This window comes from Diachasma alloeum, unplaced genomic scaffold (genome assembly GCF_001412515.2).
Source record: "Diachasma alloeum isolate Michigan unplaced genomic scaffold, Dall2.0 Dall_scaffold_00336, whole genome shotgun sequence".
Classification (NCBI taxonomy): domain Eukaryota; kingdom Metazoa; phylum Arthropoda; class Insecta; order Hymenoptera; family Braconidae; genus Diachasma; species Diachasma alloeum.
In genome coordinates this window covers 421,387-448,137 of record NW_021680475.1, presented here as the reverse complement: position 1 = coordinate 448,137, position 26,751 = coordinate 421,387, and the positions used below count along the sequence as shown (strand labels likewise).

General features: G+C 35.9%; 3 protein-coding genes across 5 annotated transcripts in view; 2 read left to right on the top strand and 1 right to left on the bottom strand.

The window, feature by feature from the left end:
• The window catches only part of LOC107040465 (transcription factor AP-2-epsilon), a 146,245-nt gene extending 127,209 nt beyond the window's left edge, over positions 1 to 19,036 (top strand). For both annotated transcript variants that reach the window (XM_015260559.2, XM_015260558.2), the window contains exons 6-10: positions 3,960 to 4,158; positions 9,464 to 9,582; positions 14,367 to 14,508; positions 14,604 to 14,775; positions 16,896 to 19,036. In XM_015260559.2, the coding sequence (XP_015116045.1) occupies positions 3,960 to 4,158; positions 9,464 to 9,582; positions 14,367 to 14,508; positions 14,604 to 14,775; positions 16,896 to 17,033 (770 nt within the window). In that variant the 3' untranslated portion in view covers positions 17,034 to 19,036. The remainder of the gene's footprint in view (positions 1 to 3,959; positions 4,159 to 9,463; positions 9,583 to 14,366; positions 14,509 to 14,603; positions 14,776 to 16,895) is intronic.
• A 1,275-nt stretch (positions 19,037 to 20,311) lies between these two features.
• On the top strand, positions 20,312 to 22,640 carry LOC107040505 (peptidyl-prolyl cis-trans isomerase). Of its 2 annotated transcripts, none has more exons than XM_015260620.2 (2): positions 20,312 to 20,412; positions 20,509 to 22,640. In XM_015260620.2, exon 2 carries the CDS (start codon positions 20,513 to 20,515, stop codon positions 21,008 to 21,010), a length of 498 nt encoding a protein of 165 aa, XP_015116106.1. In that variant the 5' UTR covers positions 20,312 to 20,412; positions 20,509 to 20,512; the 3' UTR covers positions 21,011 to 22,640. The 2 variants fall into 2 exon arrangements, with proteins under 2 accessions (XP_015116106.1, XP_015116105.1); XM_015260619.2 differs by having other exon boundaries at positions 20,505 to 22,640.
• On the bottom strand, positions 22,347 to 26,574 carry LOC107040504. Its single transcript, XM_015260618.1, has 7 exons — positions 26,266 to 26,574; positions 26,015 to 26,191; positions 24,856 to 25,255; positions 23,574 to 23,767; positions 23,018 to 23,347; positions 22,642 to 22,767; positions 22,347 to 22,526 (listed from the first exon to the last, which is right to left on the bottom strand). The coding sequence occupies exons 1-7, from the start codon at positions 26,458 to 26,460 to the stop codon at positions 22,452 to 22,454; spliced, it is 1,497 nt and encodes a 498-aa protein (XP_015116104.1). The 5' UTR covers positions 26,461 to 26,574; the 3' UTR covers positions 22,347 to 22,451.
• Between the last annotated feature and the right edge of the window lie 177 nt (positions 26,575 to 26,751).

Genomic DNA, 26,751 nt, shown 5'->3' with positions numbered 1-26,751 from the left:
ATTGAGAATTCAGGAAAGTTTTTGCCCGAACTTTTCTAATTGTCGACATTTTTCAATGTCGCACGGATCTGGAAATCGAGAATTACTTGAATATTCAAGAAATTAACTAATTCGTCAGTGAAGAAATTTCACGTAACTTTGTCGTTGAAAATTTCCACTTTATCACTTGAAATTTCATGAGTAATTTTCTAACAGTGTAATTAACGAACAATTTCTTATTTGATTCAAACAATCATTGTTGCCTGCATCAGCACCATATGAGAACAGAAAAACTCAATAAATTATGAAACTGCGATAAATTAAGTCGTTTAGATTTTCTTCTGGAAATCCATAGAGACTTAACACAAGGTTAGAGACTTTTAGGCGTTATTGTCTTGGGATACAAGTTAAGACAGTTAATTTCACCAACGAAAAAGTATTTTGTCTTCAACTCAAAAAAATCTGACAAAAAAAATGAGTTATCTCCTTCTAATTGGGCATGAACTTTCCCTATCTTTCGAATGACACGACCATCACTCTCGTCGACTTCCCAAATGACCAGACGACGATCTTCAATTAATTAATATCAATATTCATTTGATTCAAGCAGTCAACACCCTATAAGAATAGAAAAACTCAATAACTGATGAAAATGCAATAAATTAAGTCATTTAGATTTTTTTCCGGATATTCATCAGCACAAACTTTTGGGTGTTATCTTGGAATACACCTCAGGACATTTAACATTTGAAATGTCTTTATTAACATATATAACAATCAAGTACATCGAGTAACAGTATCACAATGAGCTTGGACTTAAGAATAGTTAGTACAGCTTCAGTTCGAAGGCTATTAGATGTATTTTGCATAAAGATTGCGATTTTTTGTGGCGTTTAAGGAGTATGGAGAAACAGAATATGTTGCGTAGGGAAAAATTTAATTATCAAAGCAAAAAACCCTATTTCATGAGGAGTATCGAGGGGACACGTCTCCGGGGTCTCAAGACAGTTGATTTCACCAACGAAAAAATATTTTGTCTTCAACTCAAAAAAATCTGACAAAAAAAATGAGTTATCTCCTTCTAATTGGGCATGAAATTTCCCTATCTTTCGAATGACACGACCATCAATCTCGTCGACTTTCCAAACGACAAAAATCAATCTTCAATTAATTAATATCAATATTCTCAACCTCAGAATTGTTTCCCATCTCCGTTCATCATTCCCCACAATTAATTACAATTTCTCAATACATTAGGAAAGGACTATCCGCTCACATCCGGTCGATTAGTCTCCGCGAGCGTCTTCCCCTCCCTAAGCGTTCGAAAAAACCGAAATTACATTATGAAAAATGTGGTTAATGCCAAGTCGAGCAGTTGCCGTATTAACTCAATGATTATAAAACACGAATGAGTAAGTGGAAAGAGGCGCTCTTCATTCACAAGATTGTGTTTATATATCCCGGGGTGCGTTGTACCGTTTGATACGCCTGGCGCGCAACGTTTCCGCCAGCGCTTGATGGAATGAAAATTACAGCAATCACTAATAGCTACTGAGCTGCAGTGAAGCTCCGCTTGCCCCTCCCATCCTCTCGTACGTCTTCTTACCCTCTTTTAAATGCCCCCTCCGCACCTCTGCGACATTCTATCTCTCTCACCTCTCTGATTTCGTTAAATGATATCTATTAAGTGAATGAAAATCACCGGAGGGCATACGAGTGCTCGTCTTGTACCAATTATCTCCCTCTTTCACACCTGTTTGCAGTTTTATAAAGAAAAATTGGGGAAATTAAATTAATTAAATTTTAGAGAGAAAGTGAAGAAACAAGAGGATGTATGAATAACGCATTCCCCCTCAAGATCGATTGCTCCGTAATTAATTAATAAAAAAAAGTTGATAAAAAATAGAGAGAAAATTGCGCGCGTGCTTGGCCCAGGGGTATCCGCCTCGGGGGATTGTTACCTATCGCGTTCGTATAGTTCACTGTGCCAGGTAAATTGTTGCGAAACGAATCATTTATATCGTATGAGCTTTCGGATGTATTCTGATTCAATCAGAAATGCTGAATCATTGGAATTATTTTAAATATTTATCTATTTATGTTGTTTTATCTGGTTGTGCGGAATTTTACGGGCAACAGCGAATAATGCGGACTACCCGCGGGCGGACCTCCGACGAATATATATCTCGTGATGGACGGAATATGTAGAAGGAGTTTTTAAGTCGGTCCAGCTCACCGTCGTTTCACGATACTGCGTAATAACATGCTTTGACCGTGGGCCCGCTCTTTCGATATTAAGCATTCCTTGGGCACTCGACGATGCAATATCGCTTCGACTATCGATGCACAATACCAGTGTAATTCCGTGGGGTTTGGTGGTATTGAAAGGGAATATTCTTCCCGGAGTTTTCAGGGGAATTCACTGAGATATGAAAAGTATTCAATGGTTTTTTTGTAGGACATGTTTTCTTGTGTTGAAGCCGTTGTTTTTTATTCAGATAAATTCTGCTTAAGGTGAAACGGAACCCGTGGGTCTATATGAACTTTTAGAATTGTGATTGTGAAATTATTTATAGAAAATGTTCGTAATTTTCAAAAATTGCAATTTTTCATTATTTCATAAATTTTTGTCCAAAAGCGAACTTTCAATTTTTTTCCCCATTTTTACAATGTTTTCTAGATGTTCATTATCGAGATTCGAATTCAGACCTGCAAAGTTTAAATAATAAAATCATTGTGAAATGTCCGGAAACTTAGGGGCAAATAGGTTTTTTTTCCATTTTTATCTTTAAAATCGTTCAAGTGCATCAGTCTTCATCCGATTGATTATTTTTTTTCTTAATATTCGTTAATCTCCAAAGAACAAAGGTATACACCCATTTTAGAATCCATTGAACGCATCATGAAAATATTGGAAACAATGAAAAATTGATAAATCAAAGCGAAAGCAATAAACGGAACAAAAATTCTCCAAGTCAATGAAATTATAAATTTTTGAGCAGCAGGATGACAAAACTTCCCCAACTTGCAATTAGTTCAAAATTCAAGAATGTATTTATCTGGATTTTCCTTTGAATTTGCAATGGCAAATTTCCTCAAATTTCCGGTGGAACTATAATGTGATAAAAATTTACAAGACGCGTACCAAAAATTGCACGCCAAAATGTTTACCAATGTAATTCGAAAATGATAAAGCCAACTTAAAAAACAAAAAACTAAAATTTTCTCTTATCGTAACAAAATTGACTACTTTATACACAAATTCCCTTTCCTCTTTCTGCAATAAATATAAGTGTGTACACTTTGTCTTGTTATTCAATTAATCTAAAGTCATTCTAAATTCAGAATTCACCCATCGAACATCCGCCGTTAATTAATCCATCTCTTGTAAATAAATCCATTCCGTTTCTCAAAGTCATCATCTAATCATTCCGATATTTTCACCGTGAGAAACGATGAGAATCAAATTTGTTTTTCGGGGGAACAAATGTAGCGAATAAGTGAAAACCCCCGTAAACCTAAAAAAACGGATTTCCATATGAGACACACTGAAAGAAAAATATGATTCTTCTGACTATATTCCATCACCATCGAATTATAGTCAAAAAGTCCTCAACAATTTTTCATGGGTTACGGGAACCATGGCCGGAGAAGTAATTACTACAATGGAATGTAGTCATTGCAACTATTTTATAGTTCTACTCACGATAGATTTGTCGTGGTTACTTTTGAACTTTGGTTAGTTTAACTGCATTTTGATTTGCAAAAATTACGCTTGTGAAGTTACTATAATGTTATGTGCCGCATACAAAAAAAAATCGTATCGTTCACCAAAACTGCCTCAACTATTTTCTCATTGTAAATCGAACTTCAGATTTTTCTCTCAGTGCAAGTGACAAAATTAGGCAATTTAGGGGGTGGTCATCATCCCAAATAACTAAACTTCAGCGCAATAACAATTTCATTTGATTTATTTACAGATATGAAACAGTCAGACCGGGGTGAGAAGGGAATGCTATCGGGTAATACTCAGCCATCTGATGTCTTCTGTTCCGTACCAGGAAGACTGTCGTTATTAAGCAGCACCAGCAAGTACAAAGTCACGGTCGCCGAGGTACAGAGACGGCTGTCACCGCCGGAGTGTCTCAATGCTAGCCTACTCGGTGGTGTTTTACGAAGGTAAATATATCAATCACGAAGTAAATATGAAGATCACCCCCGATACAATCTCCATTAGACCCAGAATATTCAACGATATCTATTCCAGTTTCGATTTTTTTTTCTCACCACTCAGAATTAATTCCAAATCCATAAATTTCCGGTCCACATTTCAGTGCTCACCGGTTAGTCAATTCCACTTGAACCCTCGATTTGTCACTCTGTCACTCAAAAAATTATTTATGCATAAATCTACATATCTCGAATGTGAACCTCTCTCCGTTAATTTTATCGAAGTGTCCCAGGTGTTGTGTGACACACATAAAGAATTCACATAATAATCCTGCCATCAATTCATTATAATTAAAATCAAACGACGATGTAACGAATTAGCCTTAAAATAATTTTAAAAAAAGGGACCGAGGAGTGGGCTTATCATAACGGTATTATCTAACGGTAAATTAATATACCGGGTTTTTGTAACGCCTTGGGTATCCACCCGACGGTGTTGTGCGCCGCCTCGTGGTGAGGCCCAACGCGCACAGACAGCCCTCTGATTTATAACTTTCCCAGGAGGGAACTCTCTCGCATCGTGTCTTTTATCTCGGATCTCGAGCGTTTGCGCGGCACTCTCTCGGAGGCCCCAGAAAACTATCCATTACGCAATGCTTTATCATCGCGAGGCATGGATAAATTAGGTACTCAGAGGGTACTTGTACTTTATGAATAATTTTTCAAGTATTTTTTATTTGCACTACAATCTTCTATTATGAATTGTTTTTCTATCAAACGCGTTTACTCCGATATGCAAATGAGAGTAATTGTAGGTGAATAGCCGTTGGGTGTTGAGCGCTGAGGGACTAGCCTTGGGCGTAGAAACAGTGCAGCTCATAAATTTAACGTGTCTAAATGCCGCTCATCGATATAGATCCATTTATTATGCGCACTTATTATGCCCCTCATATTTCGTCCCATATTGCCAACTTCCGCATTCACTTCTATTTTGCAGAGGCATTTTTCAGGGACTAACAAGTGGGTAATTGCTGAGTTTTGATAGTTGGATGGTTTTTGCTGCTGATGGATTAGCATTTTGCTTCTCAATGGATATTATTTGTGGTCATAATATTTTTCCCATGATTCACCTACATTGTCATTTTTAAAAGACAATTGTTTGAGGAGATCCAAGTACTTTGGCGATTTTTTTCTCCAGGGAAATGCTTTTCTACTTTTGTAGGCGAACAGCAGAGCTTTCATTTGAGCCCCATTTGATCCTGAATTTTCGGACATTTTAAAGTGATTTTATTATTCAAACTTTGCAAGTCTGAATTTGAATCTTGATTTTGAACCGTTAGAAAAGAATTAAAAAAACAGGAAAAATTTAAAAGTTTACTTTTGAAGGAAAATTGATTAAATAATTTGAAAAGTGCGATTTTTTAAAATTACGAGCATTTTTTATAAATTATTTATAAACAATCAATTTCCAACCAGAAAAATCATTTGTTCGGAATCGTAACAAATTTATTGATATTCAGTATTTTATCAGAAATCGATTTCATGCCTAAAAAATTAGGTTTCCGAAAGTTTAAACAATTTCAATTATTTTTTTTGTTTATAAACAATGAATGATTTTTTTCACATTTTTCGCAATTTATCTGACAAAATTGATGATTAAAAATGGATGAATCTATAGTGTGGTCTGTACCAAACTGTAAAAGATACTTGAATATCCGTAATATTTCTTATGGATGTATCTAAGGACGGAATATCGAAGTTGTCCAACGTCTCACCAGGAACGAAGCGAATTCGACAATTATTCCTTGAATAATAGTTTTTGAAGTATAAATCTTCGCAAAAAATTAATGTCTCAGAAATTGTTCCATGAATTCAGTAGCGAAGCGGTAAAATCGTTCAAGTGGGCTTTGACTATTAGTCTGTTTCCAATGAACAACTAGGAGCCTAAGACAGCAAAATATTTGTCATAACGTTTTTTGTAACCCTCAAATTGCTCTACAAGAAAGATCATTACGGAAAATTGGCTCTTAGATTTGAAGATATTCCTCGAAAACTCAGCTGCGAGCTAAGTAGACTTGAATCGTTTTACCGCTGCGCTACTGAATTAAACTCCCATTAGCCCCACAAATAGCAGCCATCGCCCTGTTAGAAAACATTGAAATTTTATGATCAGTTTCATAGTAATTTTCAGGAAAACGACGTTGAGTTTAACATTTTACTGGTTATTTCCCCATCTGAATGTCAGCCAATAGAAATGCAATATTTGACGTTTGGCGGTGGACTGTGGATAAAATTAATTTGATCATTTTCGGTCATTTCCTTTTAGTCGCATGGCAAACTTGAATGATTTTGTTTTTGCCGCGACGGGCGTAAAGTACACATTTCCTTCCCGTTTCACGCACGGGGAGAAATATTCAATAAAAATTACGTATCTTTTCCCTAATTCCGGAGCGAAATGTGGTTGTAGGCAATTTTACGGAACTGTCACGGAATTTTTCCGGAGCGTTCCGTAATTTTTATCGGAATCTCTCGTGAAAAATTACGATACCGTCACTTAAATTTTCTGAGTCGATTCCGTAATCGGTGAGTGAAGTAGGAGTTCCGTAATTTTTACTGAACATTTCTCTCCGTGCGGGAAGGACTTTGCGCTGACTTTGCGCCTACGCCTAGACGAAAAATACGGTTGGAACCACGAATGGTAATAGTATATTTATGCCACTCGACGCTTCGCGTCTCGTGTCTAATTCAGCCGGTTTCAGGCTTCGTGACATAAAATTTTGTTCAGTACTTGTTGGGAAATTTCGTCCTTAACGTGTGTGGTTACATCACTCGCCTTCGGCTCATGCTGTAAACCCCACACACGTTAAAGACGATATTGCCCCACACGTGCTGAAATATACTATTATAACCTAGGGAGGGAAAATAAAGGATCCTCAGCCGCCAGTGCAATTACCAGCCGAGCCGAAGGCGAGGTTGGTAAGCACGCGGCTGAGGGTTCTTTATTTTACTTCCCGTGGTTAGAACGCGATTTTCCATCTCGGCGTAGGCGCAAAGTCAGAGTTCCCTCCCGCGAAGCGGGAGGGAAATGTACCTTTGCGCCCGCCGGGACGGAATAGTATATTTCAGTACATGTGGGGCAATTTCGTCTTTAACGTGTGTGGGGTTTACAGCATGAGCCGAAGGCGAGTGATGTAACCACACACGTTAAGGACGAAATTTCCCAACAAGTACTGAACAAAATTTTATGTCACGAAGCCTGGAACCGGCTGAATTAGACACGAGACACGAAGCGTCGAGTGTGTAATCCAGCCGGTTTCAGGCATGAGTGGCATAAATTAAATTCCCACCCTAGGGCGGAAAGTACTCACTTTCCTCCCGCTTATCAGCGAATTTTCTCGATTTCTATCAATTTTCATGCGCGGACAGAAATGTTCAGATAAAAATTACGGAACGCTGTGGAAAAATTTCGTGATTTTAGGTAAAAATTACGTGATAGTTTCGTAAAATTTCCTGCAACCACATTTCGCTCCGGAATTACGGAAAAGATACGTCGTTTTTATTCAATATTTCTCTCCGTGTGGATTAACCGAACTAAAATTTACAGTTCTCGTTGATTTTTCCCCGCACTAGTGAATGCGGAATGACAAAATCCCTTGAAGCTCAATTGGCAGAGCACCAGTCCGGCAAACTGGAGATGCGGAATCATACCCCACTTGAGTTCGAGTCCGTGTGCCTCCGGAATTTTAATTTGTGCATTGATGTTTATTTTAATTGTTTCCTCATACAGAGGTTCGGAAAGTCGAAATATAGCATTTAGCATCCAGCTTTCCATTAAACAAAAATTATACCTTAAAAAACATCTAAGGTTTCACCGAGAAAATAGCCCGAGGTCATAATGTAGTGTAATCGTTACATTTCAAAAATTTCCGAGAAGTGTATCGAAAACTTTCAACGGTGCAAGCCTCATGCATTCCAAGTCCTTAAGGGTGCCCAGTGATTTGGCAATGACCTTGAAAATGGACATTTACCAACAGTTATAATTTTTTTAATTAATAGTATTAGGCAGATGGTGAACATCGGTGACAATTTTAGAATTTTAGAACTTATGGGTATCGAGAAATTAAATAAACCAAATCAGTTTTATACACGGGCTCTTATGGAGTTTTGTTAAATTTAACGTTTTGCCCCCCTAGAAACTCAAGAAAAATTTGAAAAAATTTGAAGATATGGGGAATTATGTGTCAAATGTCATAGCGACAAAAAATAATGGGGTACCGGGGTGAATAGGAGAGATATTTCAACCTCCCGCACCCATTTGAACCCATGCTTTCTCGAGGTTCGTCACGCGAAATGGAGGATTTTCCGTATTTATTTTCTCGATGTCTAGTTCCGGTTGCGGGTTTGAAATTTCGTCAGATGGATGAATACATATTCCTCCGACGGTGGAGGGAAAGAAAACATTTTTTTTGAATCTTTCATCAAATTCACTTGGCACCCTTTTAAAGCCAAAAATCTATCAAACCAAATGAGACCTCATGCGCGGCTCCCACTGGAAATAAAAAAATTAGTCTAAAATTAAGACATACCCCCCACCATCTTGTCATCAAACATTTGCTTTGAAACGGTACGATTAAATTCCCCACCACTCATTACACCAGTGGAGACCGTTACAGAATATCGGCGTAAACGAGATGATCGTGCCACCGTCGACAAACGCCTAACGATCCGCAATCGACGGTCGAGAGAGGGAGTAATCAGAAGTGAGAAAAGCGATGAGATACACCCTTAATACATATATACATCTATCCCCGCAACTTGAGCTTGAGAAAATCCGCGCATTTTCAAGACAATCATCCGGTAATGACACAAGCACGCTCGTTGTCACGTCTGCATACGTAATAATTCTCTCACTCGTTGACGATAAAAATGAAAAGTAATTCTTTTGTCGGAATTTTAATACAAACTATTATCGCACTCTCGGTGAGAGGATGTGCTTTTGGACCGTTATACTCGAGCCAAAGGAATGATGGATGATTGAATCACCAATGGAAACTTCTCGTGTACTCTGTCGAGACCCATTGCTCAATGCTCCGATGACATTGCGTATACAAATTATGCTAATTATTATTATTTCTGGAATGCTTTCTTTATTCTCAATGGCATTATAGCTGAGTGCTTGTGGCAACACGTGATTGATGGTGGTCTTTCGAAATTTAGGAGTGTAAGCAATAAAAAATGCAAAAGTTGAGGGAGTAAATATAGAGGTAAATAATCGATTGAGGCTTTAACAATTTTGTTGATTATTTTGTTCCAGGGCGAAATCGAAAAACGGCGGTCGGTTGTTGAGGGAAAAGTTGGAGAAGATTGGATTGAATCTACCCGCCGGGAGGAGGAAGGCAGCCAATGTGACGCTATTGACGTCCCTCGTTGAAGGTTTGTACAAATCGTCAACGAATTTTACATACGTGATGAGTCTGGTTCCATTCAATGATGTATAGGGAAGTGTTTCGTAGATCAGATAATTTTGAATGGAAAATATCTTTGGGCATTGTATCCTGAATTGACTGGCTATTGGAATAAATCAATTTTTAATATGCGACGTATCTTAAACTCCACGAATTGAACATAATGAGTGGAATTCAATATTTTTGCGAATTAGGGATTCATCTCGAGAGAAAATGATTGTAGCACATTAAAAAAGTACTACTTACATTTCAAGTTAAAATTCGTGAAATTGTACACGGAGAAAAATATTTAATAAAAATTACGTATCTTTTCTGTAATTCCGGAGCGAAATGTGGTTGTAGGAAATTTTACGAAACTGGCACGGAAGTTTTCCAGAGCGTTCCGTAATTTTTATCTGAATCTCCTGTGAAAAATTACGATACCGTCACTTAAATTTTCTGAGTCGATTCCGTAATCGGTGAGCGAATTGTGAGTTCCGTAATTTTTACTGACCATTTCGCTCCGTGTATCCTGAATTCAGTGGTTATCGGAATAAATAAATTTTTTAAATGCGACGTATCTCAAACCCCGTGACTTAAACATAATGAGTGGAATTCAATATTTTTGCGAATTATGGATTCATCTCGAATAAAACTGAATGTAAACTATTCGAAAATTACTTCTTACATTTGAAGTAAAAAATCTTGACATTTTCAACAACGAAAAATTGATTTGACGTCCCCAAATATCTTATTGTTGGCGAATTCCTTAATTTCTGCAATAAGCCAATGCAATTCTCAGGTCCATATGACAATGGAAATTTTCTTTAATTGTCTAAATTGAGGCCAATTATATTCTAAATTGCCACTCTATTGAAATTTCAGTTGAATGTGATGTTCATTTTTCACATTTAGTTTGAGATTTTGGCCACCCAACAAAAAACTCAAGTTCCTTGAATTTTCAAAGTGAATAAATAATTTTACGAACGATTTGATGTTTTATTAATTTCAAATAAACAGCCTTGAAAATTCAAATGGCCCTATTACTTGAATTTCAAAAAATTCTCAGGGGTGAATATTAGTAAATCTTGTTCGTAGGTGACAACATTTTCAATGAAAATATCTTCTGACCCGAAGATAACTCAATATTCATCAAAACATGAAAAATAGACTCGTTCAGTTGCGTTTTATTACTCCACATAATGGAGATTAATAAAAAACACAATAGACTGAGTTGTCAATCCTTTTTTCTTCGGGAATCAGAAGCAGTTCTATAAGCCTGCTCTGAGAGTGTGTGCCTCATGATGCATGAGTAAAAAATTCCACGAACAATTTCATCTTGAATTGAACTCAAATCAACAGCATTGAAAATTCAAATGGGCCTATCACTTCAATTTCAAAAAACTTCCAACATTGTAGGAATGAATACTGTTAAATCTTATTCATAGGTGAGAACATTTCCAATGGAACTGTCTTCCGACCTGAAGATAACCCAATATTCATCAAAACATGAAAGATCGACTCGTTCAATTGCGTTTTACTACTCCACATAATGGCGATTAATAAAAAACAATAGATTGAGTTGTCAATTTTTTTCACTTGGCGAATCAGAAGCAGCTCTATAAGCCTGCTCTCAGCATGTGTGTCTCAAGCCTGCCAATCCCCGCGCGACGACGTTTTTTAACGACATCATCGAAGTTTGTCAGAGTGTTGGCTGACGCCTGAGACGTTGATTATAATTTATGATAGTTGTGAACCGGTGTAAAACATTCGATGTTGGCTCTCTCCTCATGACAATCAACGAATGACTACCTGTCCCCCTCCCGATCCAGGGATCAATCGTGTACTTGAAAATATCGGTTAAGCCCAACAATTAATTTCTCTCCTTATCCGCGTCTTTTTGTTAACCGAGTGATGTCTCGAGTACTTGCCAATGTGGGAATTTACGAGACACATCATTGATGGCCAGTGCCCGTACGCCCCCGCAATTTTCTCACAATTTCTCGTCCTCACTTCTAGCGCCCACTCAACGAGATCATGCCTTTTATTCATGTCAACGGTGAGACATAATGATAAAAATGTTTCAATCTCCTTCCTTTCCATTCTGACAAGAATGAAGAAATTTCTTTGCGCGATTACTCCTGAGTAGAGATGAATTTCAAAGAAACTAGCAATGACATTAGCAGAACAATGATGGACAATGATGCGACATAAAGAAGGTTAAATGCTTTTAAAAGTGGGCTTTTTAAAGAGAACGCTCCGCCCACGCGTTTATCTGCGAAAGTGTGGGAACCACTCGTCTTTATCTTCACCGTTCACGACATACTGATTTCAGCCACTTGGGATGAATATTAGTGATGTTACTGGGTGTGTGGATGAAGCTATCTATAAAGTCTCATCCAATGAGGTGTCTTGAATAGCGGAGAGAAACGACAAGTCACCATTTTATCGTCTTCTCGAATTACAAGACATAAATAGTTGAGAATGTTAAACGGATTTACTTAGAGATGAAATGCTCGTAAATGTCGGACCACGGTTTATTTTTTTGGGCGAGTTTAATTGCAGAAGTTGGAATTTTGGTGTTAATCGATAATACTGAGATTCAGGCTGAGGATAATGTTGTATTCAAGTGGATGGGGGAAGAGACTTGAGCGCCCTTGGCAGTTTATGTACAAGATCGCCGATCACGTTCACAAAGACCGCAAATGACGCGCCATTAATATATATGCATGCTTCAGCCTCGATTCCCCCCGAATACTATCCCCTCCAATCGTCTCCAGTGACTAATCCCTGTTTATTCAATGCTGAAAATTTCGGTTTGATATTTTCAATAGAAGGCCCTTCGAGAGCAGGTGAAACCTCTTTAAATTATCGAATGGAACTTTTGATATTCGTCGTGAGTTGGTAAAAGATTCCGAGTTTTTTAAATCTCATGACTTTATTGAATTTTATGAGCAGGATTGAGTGGAAATTGTTTATTCTTATCAAATGATCAGAGGCAGTGCTTATTTTTGGAGATGAAATGATGAAATTTTATAGCAGTGGCGTGATACTGTGGGAAAGCTTCGCGCGCGGAGAGAAAGCTGTTGAAAATTACCCCTGTATTTCAGTAACTAGGGAAAAGGCGCGCGCTACATGCGCGCATGAATTGAAGTCATCATCACAGGTGGCTAATATTCATTCATTGTTCATATTTATTTTGTTTTCAAGAGTGATCAATTTTTGGAAATAATGAAAGCTCTAATAGGATGTGGAGAAGGAATTGAAAAGTTATATGCACTGTTGAAATTTTTTGCCTGAAATTTTCGGTTAACTTTTGGACGAATTTAATTGGCACTGAAATTTCAAGGAATTTCGTCACTAAAAATTCAGAATTTTGTGCAAAAATCAAAGAGAACTATAAATTTTAGTTCCATTTTGCCCTGAAAATTAATAAAAAACCAGAAAATTTCGATTTCATTGAAAATTCAACGTAATTGGGCACTGAATATTTATATTAAATTGGAAATCCAAATAAATTAAGGAATTCTCGTCTTTATGCTCCTTGAAATTCTGAAATTTTGAAAAATTTTCAGTGAAACCTGAAATTTTATGATTGTTTTCCCCTAGATCGCATTCAGTGTCATTGTCCTGGAAATTAGTAGTCAACTATCCATGAAATTCATTTTTTTTCCAACAGTGTGATATTGTTTTTACATTTTATTATAGTTCAAAGGATTGTATCATGAATTGATTTAGTATTGAATTCCACTTCACTCGATCTTCTCTGATTTTGTTTATCATTATTTTCATTGTTAAGGCCATGATATTCCACGGAATGAAAATGGAGAAATCTTGCCATTTTAATTATTTATCGAAAGTGAAGATGAATAAAAACGGCATTTTTTTCCAAAGTGACTCCCACTGAAAATTCTCAACAGTGTAAAAAAGGAATTTTAAAATAATTCCTTTAAACCATCTTCAGCATCCCCGCAAACTAAATCGCTAACGAATTAACCGTTCAGCTGAAAAAAAAGTAACTCAAGCAAGAGAAATCATGTGATCAACAATGAATTCATGACGGGTGTCACCGCCACAAAAATAAGGCCTCGTTACTGAATTCACTCAGTACAATAAATCTCAGACTTTCACATTTTGCTCGAAACGTGAAAAGAGCTTTTGAATTTTCTAAACAAAAGTATTGATGATGATAAAAATAAGGAAGAGAATGAACCCGAGAAAGAGCAACTAAAAAAAAGAAATGTGAGATTCACGTGAAACTGTAGCAACATTTGCGGGGGGATAAATTTATCGAAGGATGCCAGAGTGCGACACTCGCCAAGTGGCATCATTATCGTGTCGTGCTCGCGGCAACATGACATGTGTCACTCCACTTTGTACTCTATATGTGCAGCATATATACGTTAGTGGCACTGGGAAGCGTAAGAAATCACGCGAGACGAGGTTTCGACATTCTCGGGGACGATTCAACAATCAAAAATAAAAACATAAAACATAATTTTAAAAAATGGCAATATTTTCAAAAAATATAGGCGAAGATACTCGAATGTAATTTTGTTCTCTCGCGCTGATAATCTCGAGAGCAGGCGAATCTTCAATGTTGAACGATAAGAAATCCTGGGAAAAAAGATGGGCAAAAAGAGAAATGAATGAACTGGCTGAAAAAAGGGAACAATCATGTGTATGAACCAGACTCGAAAGTAGCACACTTTTTTATCTCGTATTCTCTTCATTTTATTTTCATGGTGTTTTTTTTATTTGTATTTTTAACAGGAGAGGCTATTCACCTGGCCCGAGACTTTGGGTACGTCTGTGAGACCGAGTTCCCGGCGAAACAAGTCGCCGAATACCTGAGTCGACAGCATTGTGAGCCGCAGGACTCGTACAGGAGAAAAGAGCTGCTCCATGCCACCAAGTAAGTCTCTTCCGCATTGAGAAAGTCTGGAGCTTTGAGGAGCTTTGAGAGTGAGAACGAAAGTGCTGACGATACTATTTTTTTTTCCTAATCAGACAAATCACCAAAGAGCTGATGGACCTGTTGAATCAAGACAGATCGCCCCTGTGTAATACTCGACCACCCCACATTCTGGATCCAAGTATACAAAGACATCTGACGAATTTCTCGTTAATATCACATGGGTTTGGTAGTCCAGCGATAGTAGCTGCCCTCACGGCAATTCAGGTAAGAAACTATTCCCAAGAGGATGATAATAAATCCAGCAAGCAAGACATAAAAGAAAAGTGGTAAAACGAGATGAGTCCACTCAACTACGAGTTGAGTTTTTGATGAATTTCCTTGGTACTAATGGAGATAGCGGAATTTTTATTGGGAACATTTCTTGCTGAGAAAAATGAGAGTTGTAAAAAAGGTCATTATGGGAATTTTGCTGTGTGCCTTCATTTCCGAGAGATTCGTAAAAAACTAATAGTAAATAAAATAAACTGATCTTTTTTTAATATTTTACTGCTAAAATGTCATGAATCACATTCCAAATCTTTCCTCTCTCTTTCCAATTACAGTTTAATTTTCTTGTTAATCTATCGTTAAATTCATATTATTTTGATTTTCCATTGAAATTGCGTGATAACAATGATTTATTTGGTAGAAATGAGACTCATCTCTTGAGTTACTTATGCGTACATGTGCTCAAACAACGAAAGTAATGACAACACTGTTAAAAAATATAACAGATATATTTTTTGTATGAGAGAATATGTAATTTTTTCATCTCGCGATGATAATTTCGAGAACAAGCCAATCTCCAATGTTGAGCGATAAGAAATCCTCACAAGTAAATAAGAAATACGACAAATGAATATGAGCTCGCTGAAAAAAAGGGAAAAATCAGGTGAAAAATGAGAGTTATAAAAAAGATCATTATGATAATTTCGCTGTGCCTTCATTTCCAAGAGTTCCTTAAAAACAAATAATCAATAAAATAAACTTATCTTGTTTTACCATTTCACTACTAGAATGCCATGAAGCACATTCCAACTATTTCTTCGCTTCATTCCAATTACAGTTCAATTTTCTTGTTAATCCATCCTTAGCTTCATATTTTCTTGATTTTTCATTGAAATTGCATGATAACAACGAGTTACCTGAAAAAAATGAAACCCGGCAACATTTAAAAAAATTCAAGAGAAGATATTGAAATGTAATTTTTTTATCTCGCGGTGGTAATTTCGAGAACAAGCCAATCTCCAATATTGAGCGATAAGAAATCCTCTCAAGAAAATGTGAAATAAGAGAATTGAATGAACTCGCTGAAAAAAGAGAAAAATCACGTGAAAAACGACAGTTATAAAAAAGGTCATTATGATAATTTCGCTGTGTGCCTTCATTTCCGAGAGATTCTCAAAAACCAATAGTGAAATAAAATAAACTCATCTTTTTTTACCACTTCACTACTAAAATGTCATAAATCACATCCCAAATATTCCTTCTACTCATCCCATTTACAGTTAAATTTTTTTGTTAATCTATCCTTAAATTCATATTTTATTGATTTTTCATTGAAATCGAGTGCTAAGAATAATTTATGTGGTATAAATGGGACGATCTCTTGAATTGTTTATGTGTATACAATCACACATTAAATAATGAATGAAGGAAGTCATAAACTAGCTAAATATCTTTCAACCCAGTAGTATCACTCTATGAAAAAATCGTATAGAAATTCTATAGGATTTCCGTATATGATATTTGGATTTTTCTATATGAATATTTTCTACACGAATTATTTCAATACATAAATTTTTGTTTTCATACGAAAGATGTCTGAACGCTCCAGAGAAACACGTAGAGAAATGTCGAAACCCCATACGAAATGTTTCTATACATGCACAGTGGCTCGTATAGGATGAAACCTTTATAAATCGTATATAAATAATTGCATAAAAAATATTCGCATCGAAATATCTGAATATCATATACAAAAATCCTATAGAAATTCTATACGTAACCCATATAGAACATTTCTATACGATTCTTTCATACGTGATAGTTTGGGTCAAAGTAGAACATTTTGTGATCTTCTCTAGTTACCAATATCTTTCTTTCTAAATACAAATATTGGGATTTGGAAATAATCACAAAACGTTCAACTTTGCCCCATCTTCCCCTAGATTTACGAAATTCACGAGAAATTCCTCTAAACCTTTTGCCTCCACTGACAATCGAAAAATGCTGGAACAATCTGCTTCCGATTAGCTTTCTGCGGTTTATCCCAGCACAACTGTCCTCAACAATCAATATAAACTGACAATGATTAATTAAATACCATGATATCATACTTGCAGAAGTTCCTAACCGAGTCACTAAATCACATGGAGAAGATGTATCCGGGTAATGGAAGCGGAGTAACAAGCAGTCAACAGTCGAGCCTAGATGCTAACAAGAACAAGGACAATTCCTTGATGAATGACATGAAGAAGTGACGTCCAGAAGACCCGCCTACCTCTAACGTGGTCACGTCAATCAGCCACTCTTGGCCCTATACACCTAATGTGTAGTTATTGTTCAATATGGACCACATCTGTGTACTTCGATTGGAGGTTGGCTGGTCAAATCCAACGAATACTCATTTAACTCAATTGTAAATTGTTTTCCCCCTCTCACAACTGTATTCTTTAATTATAAATTAATGTCAAGTTGGTGCAAGTCCACGAAGGCACAGACAAATTCATATCAGCCTGGACCATATCAATTTTACCTTAAAAATGTTATACGTAATTATTCATATTTTCTTCTTTCTCGTGTAAATATTCGTTTTTATCATTACGTTCAACTCCTCTTATCTTGTTGGAGGTGAATGTGCTGCCCCTGGGACTCGAGCGCTAATAAATCATTATTTATACAGCTCTTGTGATGATAAATACTCAAATTGCGTTGTGCCACTCGAGGCCGCACTGAAGTCGATCCTTCAATGCATTTAATTTACGTATTATCCTGTTAACAAACTCAACTCTTTTTCGTCCGGATTTTTCTCTCAGTATTCTCCCATTAATTAATTCCTTGGTTGTTTTTCCTCGTTCGTGCAATCCCATGGAAACATTCGGTGACGGGTTTCCCCCATTTCCTCTCCATCCTTCGTTCGATATCACAATTTCACAAAAAGAGAATCAATGATAATGCACTAATCGGATGACACGACAAAGAACTGTTAACAATAATTGTGCCAATGGAAAATACTTGCCATTAATTATGTGCCAATTTTCGTGCCAATTGCAAAAAGTGTTGAGGCGAGAGAGTGAGAGAGAGAGAGAGAGAGAGATGAAGATATCACTGTTTGCGATCGGTATTTGTAAATACGATGATGATGCGTTTTATTGTATGATAAATTAAAACGACAATGTGCATTGGTTTCATTGGCAATTAGCAATCATCAGCGCATTGAAATCGTATCAAGTACAATATTAATCAGGTTCACCTGAAACATATCTAACTTTGTAACTAAACTTTAGATAATTTACATTAATTAAAGGAGAAGAGAAAACACAAACAAATGAAGGAGATTAAATTTAAGTCAAGTGAAGAAAAAATCACTGTAAATCGACGAGAAAACTAGCAAAAAAATGAATTGTGAAAATATTAGGGAACATCTGATGTTCCCGAGAAAAAGAGCATGTACAGAGCATTTGAATCTTTCTTGTGATATAATCGTGCGTTGTCGAATTAAATGAATGCTAAACATTCCATGTTTTTATTAGAAAAATGGTATTAGTGATTTCCATTAAATTGTGAGCAATTAGTTGGGCTCAGATTTGAGTCACAAACACGGAAGACTAGAGTTTTATTGCTCGCAGTTACGAGTCGTTGTAATTATTTTATTATGGAGAGAAAAATACAGAATTGCCTCGATTATTCAATCGATCGAGGTGAACAATTTATTGACAATTCGATATCAAAGATTTCATTCTCAACATTTTCAACGTGAAAAACAAAATAGAGAGCGGCGTAGTGTGCTATATTATACATACAATATATAAATATAAATATATATATAAATATATATATAGTTAGGAAACAAACCCGAGCCCTTATTTTGACTCATAAAATAACTATAGAGAACTTTACTCTCTAGATTATATTAATTAAGAACGAAAAAACAATTATAAATTAATATCTTTATTTATAATAAAATATATCTAGAGCGATGAGTAGAAAATGGTCTTTTCTACCAAGAATTTCTGTGCCAACTGTGAAATAATGTTGTAGAAATTTTTTTTTGTTTCCCAAGTTGAAGAGCTAAAGTATGAAAGAAAATCAGAATCGACAAAAAACATCATTCTAATCTTGTAAGATACTCAGATCTATCTTTATTGAAATATATTTGAATTCTAGTAGTATATTGTATTCCGGAAAAAAATATTAATACGTTTCATTTTTGTATATTGGTGTGTGATAAATAAAGTAAATAAGAATATTGTTTCTAAGTAAACTTTTCGCTCAAGAACTACTCCCTTTATCCTAATCACCGCGGGCTGTGTCCTAGGAAGAAATGTGAGTTGAAAATTAATGAGCGGATTCATTGATAAATACCTCGGAATTGAAGAGATTTACGAGATTTACGAGGGTCTTCTTATGAATTCCGCTAAACCATTTCTTTCCCAAGATGTTGACGAAATGATAACGCGTCGACAATTGAAAGTTTGGCATCCAAATGGAAGTTTTGTACTTAAAATGGTTTTGTTCATTTTGACGATCTTCTAATTTGACTTGGAAATGAGGTAGAATGTCATGAAACGCGAGGATATAATTTTTTTTAGAACATCTGTGTATGTATGTCTGGATGTGTGGGCGAATTTTTTGGAAAATTTTTATGAATCTTCACAGAAAAAGGACTAAAGTTGAAGCTAAACACCTGAAATTTCGTTGCATGATTGATATTACTTCGATGCACTTTTTGACGCAATTTCAGCGCAATTGGTCAAGCGGTTTCCGAAATACAGTAATTTCTAAAAATCTTTTTTCCTCAATATCTCGAAAACTAAGTTACTAAATGAAACTTTTTTGACGTAAAAATATTGCTTGTGATAATATCTACCAAATCGAATCTCAATATTGTTATGAAAACTGGGGACAGTTTGGTAATAATCGGCATTTTTCGTTTTTATGAGAAAATTGGTCTGTGCTGTCACTGAAGGAATTCAAAATCTGCCCCCCCCCTCCTCTCCTCTCCTTACATCGATTCATTCCATTTTCCAAAGTATCCATTTCAATTTATGAATCATTGTTTTTTTCAATTTCTTTGCGAAACTTGGCATTTTTCGATTTTTCGACTTGCAAAAACCCTATTAATTCTACAATTTTCCATATTTTTCAACGATTTTTTTGTGTATTCGATATGGCCTTCCGTAAAATCAATCGTATGGAATTTGAAATTACTCAAGTTCTTCTTCTTTATCAAAGAATGAAAAAAAAATTTTTTCGTAAAGAAGAAATTGAAAAAAAATTACGAAAATTTCTCATCAAATACTTGTGGTACTTAAAAAACGGACCCCCCTTAAATTCCTACGCATACTCAGTACATTAATCAGGAATTCAAATACTAATGTCCTAACTAAAATCCCAAAATATTCCCAAAAATAATATAAACTTCATTACTCCTTGTTCCCTATCTTACCAACTGCACGTACCCACTCAAAACTCCCGCTCCAGCAGCGCTATTATCTCGAAATAATAATAACAATAAATCAATTACATTGCACGCGGCAGCACAGGCCTGAAGCCAAGACGCGACGCCACAACCTGAAAACGCGGTATTGAAGCGTGTGTTCACGACGTTCGGTTTTTGGAGTAAATTAAAACGTAGAGGTGAGTAAAACACCAGGAAAAATTTCCAGTAACTGAAACTGCATGAATAATCCAACCCTGGCTCTAAAAATAACGTGTCGAATGTTTCAAAGGTAGAAAAATGGGTCTCCCACGAGTATTTTTCGACATGACCGCCGATGGTCAGCCAGTGGGTCGTATCGTCATCGAGTTACGTTCAGACGTTGTCCCAAAAACTGCTGAGAATTTCCGTGCCCTGTGCACCGGAGAGAAGGGCTTCGGCTACAAAGGCTCAATATTCCACAGAGTCATCCCCAACTTCATGTGCCAGGGCGGTGATTTCACCGAGGGCAGTGGCAGGGGCGGAAAATCAATCTATGGAAGGACCTTCGACGACGAGAACTTCCAGCTGAAGCACACAGGCCCTGGAATTCTCTCGATGGCCAATGCTGGAAAGAACACGAATGGCTCTCAGTTCTTCATCACCACGGTCAAGACATCCTGGTTGGACAATGCTCACGTGGTCTTTGGATCTGTTGTCGAGGGCATGGACGTGGTTAAGCAGCTTGAGGGCCTCGGCTCACAGAGTGGCGCCACATCCAAGAAAATCGTCGTCGCTGACTGTGGACAGTTGTCTTAATGAAATGGAACAGAGTTAATACTGCATTTAAATAATTTTTCCTTTCGATTAAGACTATTTGAATAAAATATTAATTTTCCAGAATCACAATTTATTTCATTTGCTTATGCATGTGTCAGGAATTGAGAAACTTTTCAAGAGGTTCTAACTTTACTAGACTAGTTTGAAATTCTCGTCTGCGCACTGTACGGTGGGCATACTCTTGGCCAGAATTCTGGAATAAATTGAGTAATAAGGTTGTTTGTTTCGTTATCTCAATTGCTTTTAAATGCTTCAGTGGATATTAGTGAATGAAATTGTTGATTCAATAAATCTAAGATTCAACTCATTGTAGTGACTATTTCACGATTGTCCTCTAAATTGAGACTCGACGTAGTGTCATCCAAGAAAATTGTTATTACTGATTGGAGATAATTATCTTGATTAATGAAAGGGAACCGAGTTAAATACTGAATTTAAATAATTTTTCCTTTCGATTAAGTCTATTTGAATAAAATATTAATTTTCCAAAATCACAATTTATTTCATTTGCTTATGCATGTGTCAGGAATTGAAAAACTTTTCAAGAGGTTCTAACTTTACTAGACTGGTTTGAAATTCTCGTCGGTGCACTGTACTCTTGGCCAGAATTCTGGAATAAATTGAGTAATAAGGTTGTTTGTTTCATTATCTCAATTGAGCAATTGCTTTTAAATGGTTCAGTGGAAATTAATGAATGAAATTGTTGATTCAATAAATCTAAGATTCAACTCATTGTAGTGACAATTATTTCACGATTGTCATCTAGATTGAGACTCGACGTAGTGACACATCCAAGAAAATCGTCATCGTGATTGAAGACAATTATCTTAATTAAAGGAATGGAATAGAGTTGAATACTTCGTTAAACTTTTTTTTTGCATGAAGACTATTTCAATAAGATATTAATTTTTTAAAATCACAATTTATTTAATTTGCTTATGTATATGTTACGGATTGAAAAACGTTTTTTGAAGGGGTTCGAACTCTCTACTGGACTATAATTTGGATTATCATCAATTCCTATTGAACAGGGAATATACTTTTGGCCGGAATCCTGGAATAAATTAAACGATAATGTTATTCATTTAGTTATCTCAATTGCTGTTCAATACTTCAGTGAAAATTAGTGAATGAAATTGTTGATTCAATAAATATTCGATTCAACTTTATATTGACAATTATTTCACGATTGTCCTCTCGATTGAACCTGTCGACGTAGTGTCACATTCAAGAAAATTGTTATTACTGATTGGAGATAATTATCTTAACTGATAGAATGGGGCACAGAGTCGAATACTGCAATTGTGCAATTTTCTCTTCGAATAAGTCTATTTCAATAAAATATCAATTTTACAGAATCACAATATAATTCATTTGCTTATCTATACATTAAGGATTGAAAAACGTTTTTGAAGGGGTTCTAACTCTCTACTGGATTGTAGTTTGTATTTTGGTCGATTCTTATTGAACAGGGAATATACTCTTGGTCAGAATCCTGAAATAAATTAAATAATAACGTTATTCATTGCATTATCTCAATTCCTTTTAAATTCTTCAGTATAAATTAGTGAATAAAATTGTTGATTCAATAAATATTTGATTTAACTCACTTCGTTGACAATTATTTGACGATTCTCCTCTAGACTAAGATTGACGTCTTCTGTTGTTAATATTATTACTGATTCCTGGGGAATACTGTCTTCATCGATGTAGGTTATGGGGATCTCTGCAGCGACCTGCAAATAATTTGACAATAATTATCATCTCATTTTAATTGTATTCATTGAATAGGGACAGATTATTGCCTGCTTCTATTACCAAATGTGTTAATTCATCATATTCACTATTTTAATCACCCAAAATAAATGAACACAAACAAATCGATAAAAAAAAAGTAATAAATCAATTCTAAGATGAAACACAAACAGTGCATCCATTATCTCAATGAAATAATAAAAGTCTCTTGATTATTCAACATTTACTCACTTCACACAGAGCAAAGTCATCTTTAACACTTTCACTCTTAATTTGAACATCATCCTTTTTTCTTCTCTTTGAAACCTGAGGACTTGGGTCATCCTCATTCTTCTTATTGGTCTGCTGCAATTTTCTCCAAATCGTGGTCTTGGGGATGCCATAAAGTGTAGCTGCTGCAGCTTGGGACATTCTACCATCTTTGCAGGCTGCCACTGCCTTCTCAAGTCTACTCTTTTTCAAGCCTTCGTCGTCAGTTTTTCGCTTCTTCCAGAAAGATTCTGGTAATTTCCCCTCGTCTACCAGTTTTGCTTTATCTCTGAACAAAGTCGTTTTGGGTATCTGAAACATACAATTATCATAGGATCGATCGAATGGACAACAACTGGTCACTTTGACAAATCAAATGGAATAAATTGAGGAATTAATAGCGAACATTTTTGAAATTCATGGCTTTGGCGTAATTTATCAGATCTTACACAAGAAAAATCTCACAATATTTTTTGCCAAGCCCTTAGTTTCAGGAATGTTTGCAAAATAAATTGTGCAAATGACAATTAATATTCACATTGAACTCATTAGAGACTTTCGTGAGCCTTTCTCCTCTTTCGAGTGCTTTCACAGCAGCAAGTCGCTTCTCAGAGGCGTATTGTCTCTTCATTTCTGGTCTGTTTATTTGGAATCCTTCCTTTTGTATTCGCCTCCAAAGAACAGTCTTTGGTATTCCGTACATTTCAGCTGCTTGTTGCAGGCTTGCACCACCTGCCAGTTGAGAAGAAGCACAATTATAAAGAAATGTTTCTAGAACAAAACTCGGTCTTGCGGAGAGAAAGTTGTAGTCCACACGCTGACAGGAAAAAGTATAAACTTGCATATTTCATGTTTTTCGATTGGCTGAAACGTAATTTGTAACTTAGCCGGCAATACGGTCATACTGGTAATAGTTATTAACAATTTACTTATTTAAATGCGTTTTACCCCACCATTTTGATAGGCTAGGAACGCTTAGTGGTTTATCATATTATTTATGATCGTTATGAATTTGTTAATTCATTAAAGAAGAAGTAATTCTCATTATGCCCAGATTTAAGAAAACATTTGAGTCTTCTTCGACAAACACATGCATAAAAATTTCTCGTTCATGATTTTTTTCCAAATAATAAAAAAAATTCTCATAAGTAATAATTATTTAAAAATATATATATATTTACATATTTTTTGTATTTTTATTAATATATATAAAGATATATAATATAAAATTTGGAAGATTTAAAAGATTTTTTATAATTTAAATTTAAAGTGCTGTTGATTTATCTATTTTGTTATCAATAAATATGTCTTTTGAGAATTAAGAATATTCTCGAAGAAAAACCTTGAAACAAAAAAGTTGCATCAAAGGATACTAAATATATTATTTTTTTATTCTTCTAAAACTTATAATCTTTGGTTTACTAAGATTTGGCATTTTCAATATGCCCTATACTACGGGTGGATGCGCCACTTATGCGTCAGAAGTGACATTACCGCCCTATTATTGCAAACTACTATATCTTCCACAAAAATTGACCGATTTTCAAAAATCAAAATTCATTTTGTTCGTTAACTTTAAAAAACACTCCTCATTTGGAACATTTCTGATATCTGTCAAAATGACAGCGTAAAACGTTTTCGAATAATTAAATTGCTTATAACTATTAACTAACGAAACCGACTATTAACTAATTAAACTCCATAACTATTGCGGGCTAAATTATAAATTCGGTTTCAGCACACCAGAAAACATAAAATATCAATTGTTCACATGACTTTTCATACCTTTTCCTATTTGCTAGAAGTTAGTGGATACGCACCGAGGACTGTGTCGATAGCAGACTGCATACACTCCGCGGGATATTCATTTCGGGCTGCATGTAACTGAATGCCGAGTGCCTTCGCTTTCATGTAGAGGGTCGACCTCGGGATATGATTCTTACCCGAAGCTTCAATCAACGTTTTCCCATCCTTCAAGTCATTTATAGCTGTGTCCAGCATTGCCTCATTGTACTCCTTTTTCGAGGTATCTTTCTTTTTTCTCTCCTTCTTTTTTTTACCATTGGAATCATCCTCGTCAACGTCCGCGTCCTCGTCTGTCTGCTGTCCAACTGGATTCGATACCACGTTCTCTTCGCGATCTGGCGATACTCCGGGATCTTCCACTTCTTCGGTTGGGTCCTTACTTGCGGGCGAATCGTTCTCATCGAGTCCTTCAATCTCATGACAAACGAGAAAAAATATCTTAGTTAAGAATATCGAAGTATCTTTTACAGTTTAGTATATACCACACTATAAATTGAACCATTTTCTTTAAATCAAATTTGTTAATTAAATTGCCTGAGAGAAATTTGAAAAAAATCATGAATAGGGTAAATAGATCAATTTCTGGACGATTTCAACTTGCCTTGAATATTCCATAAATAAAATGAAAATTGTGGTGATTCTTTACGCTTTCAATAATATTACTCGTGTGTAATCATGTGATCAATTATTTTTCCTATTGATCGACATTTAATAAATAAAAAAAAATATGGCCCAGGCATCCAGAAATTAGAGGTTTTGGCTGCATTCAACTATTTCTTAATTTGATTATTCTTTGTTTTTGTTATTTTAACTTCAAATAATTTTTTTCTGCTAATTAAAACATTCTTGAAGGTATGGAGCCATCATATACCCATTTTGGTGATTCTTATATTTTAGATCCTACCACGAAACTTGAATTTTCCTTAATCATCCAGCACCTTTCCTCAACCGTGGCCTGTTTACCCTATATTTTTTAAATGCGTCGAAACTAGCTCTGAGCTTATTCGTTCAAACACTGCTCGATTCACCTTAACTAGGGAGTTGAATACATTAGCTTTCTCTTCTAAAAAAACAACATTTCTACATTCTTCAGATGGCTCAAAATAAAACCTCAGTTCCCGCATAATCACCTGATCAACCCCAAATCTCCAATTTCTTACAAAAAATAATTACCTCCATTAATCCACTGATTTTCAGCAGCTGTGCAGCGTCCAACAAGTTTGTTATATTATCCACAGGTATTCTAACTTCTCCCTGATACGAAAACTCCACAATAGACCTGACATCATCTGCTGATATGTCACTAATGATAATGGTGGGATGATCCTCTTTTGTTTCACTCAGAATTTCCTGAAAAAAATAACATTACCAAAAATGAAATCAAAGTAAACCCATGAAACGTCAAACCTGCAATGTTTACAAACTTGAAATAGAGTGCTGCAGGCGCATAATACAATTCGATGTGCATGAATGCGCTCTCCAGCAACACATAACGTAACGTCTACCATGGAATCCTCTTCTAGCAATTGTCTGACTACTGTCGACAGATGATTCTGGTAATCGCTCCATTTGAAACAATAGTCCTGATTACTTTGAGGTTCACTCGATACTTCTGACATGCCGTTTCAGTTTCGTTTCTTTTTCAGGATTTTATTCGGATGATGCATAAGCAGAGAGAACCCTTACGGAACTTGGAACGTGATTCACACAGGGGTTTACACACACAGCGTACACTATCGTCAAACGTGTAAAATAGCCAGAGTAGAATGTAGAACGGAATATGGCGTTGGTGTGCTGCCGAAAGATAAAGTCCGTGCCACGAAAGAAGTAACATCGGCTTGAGTGGTGGGGGCCGTGGATTGAAAGCTGAATTCAGGAGAGTGGGGGTATCCAGCGAGGTTCCTTCTTTC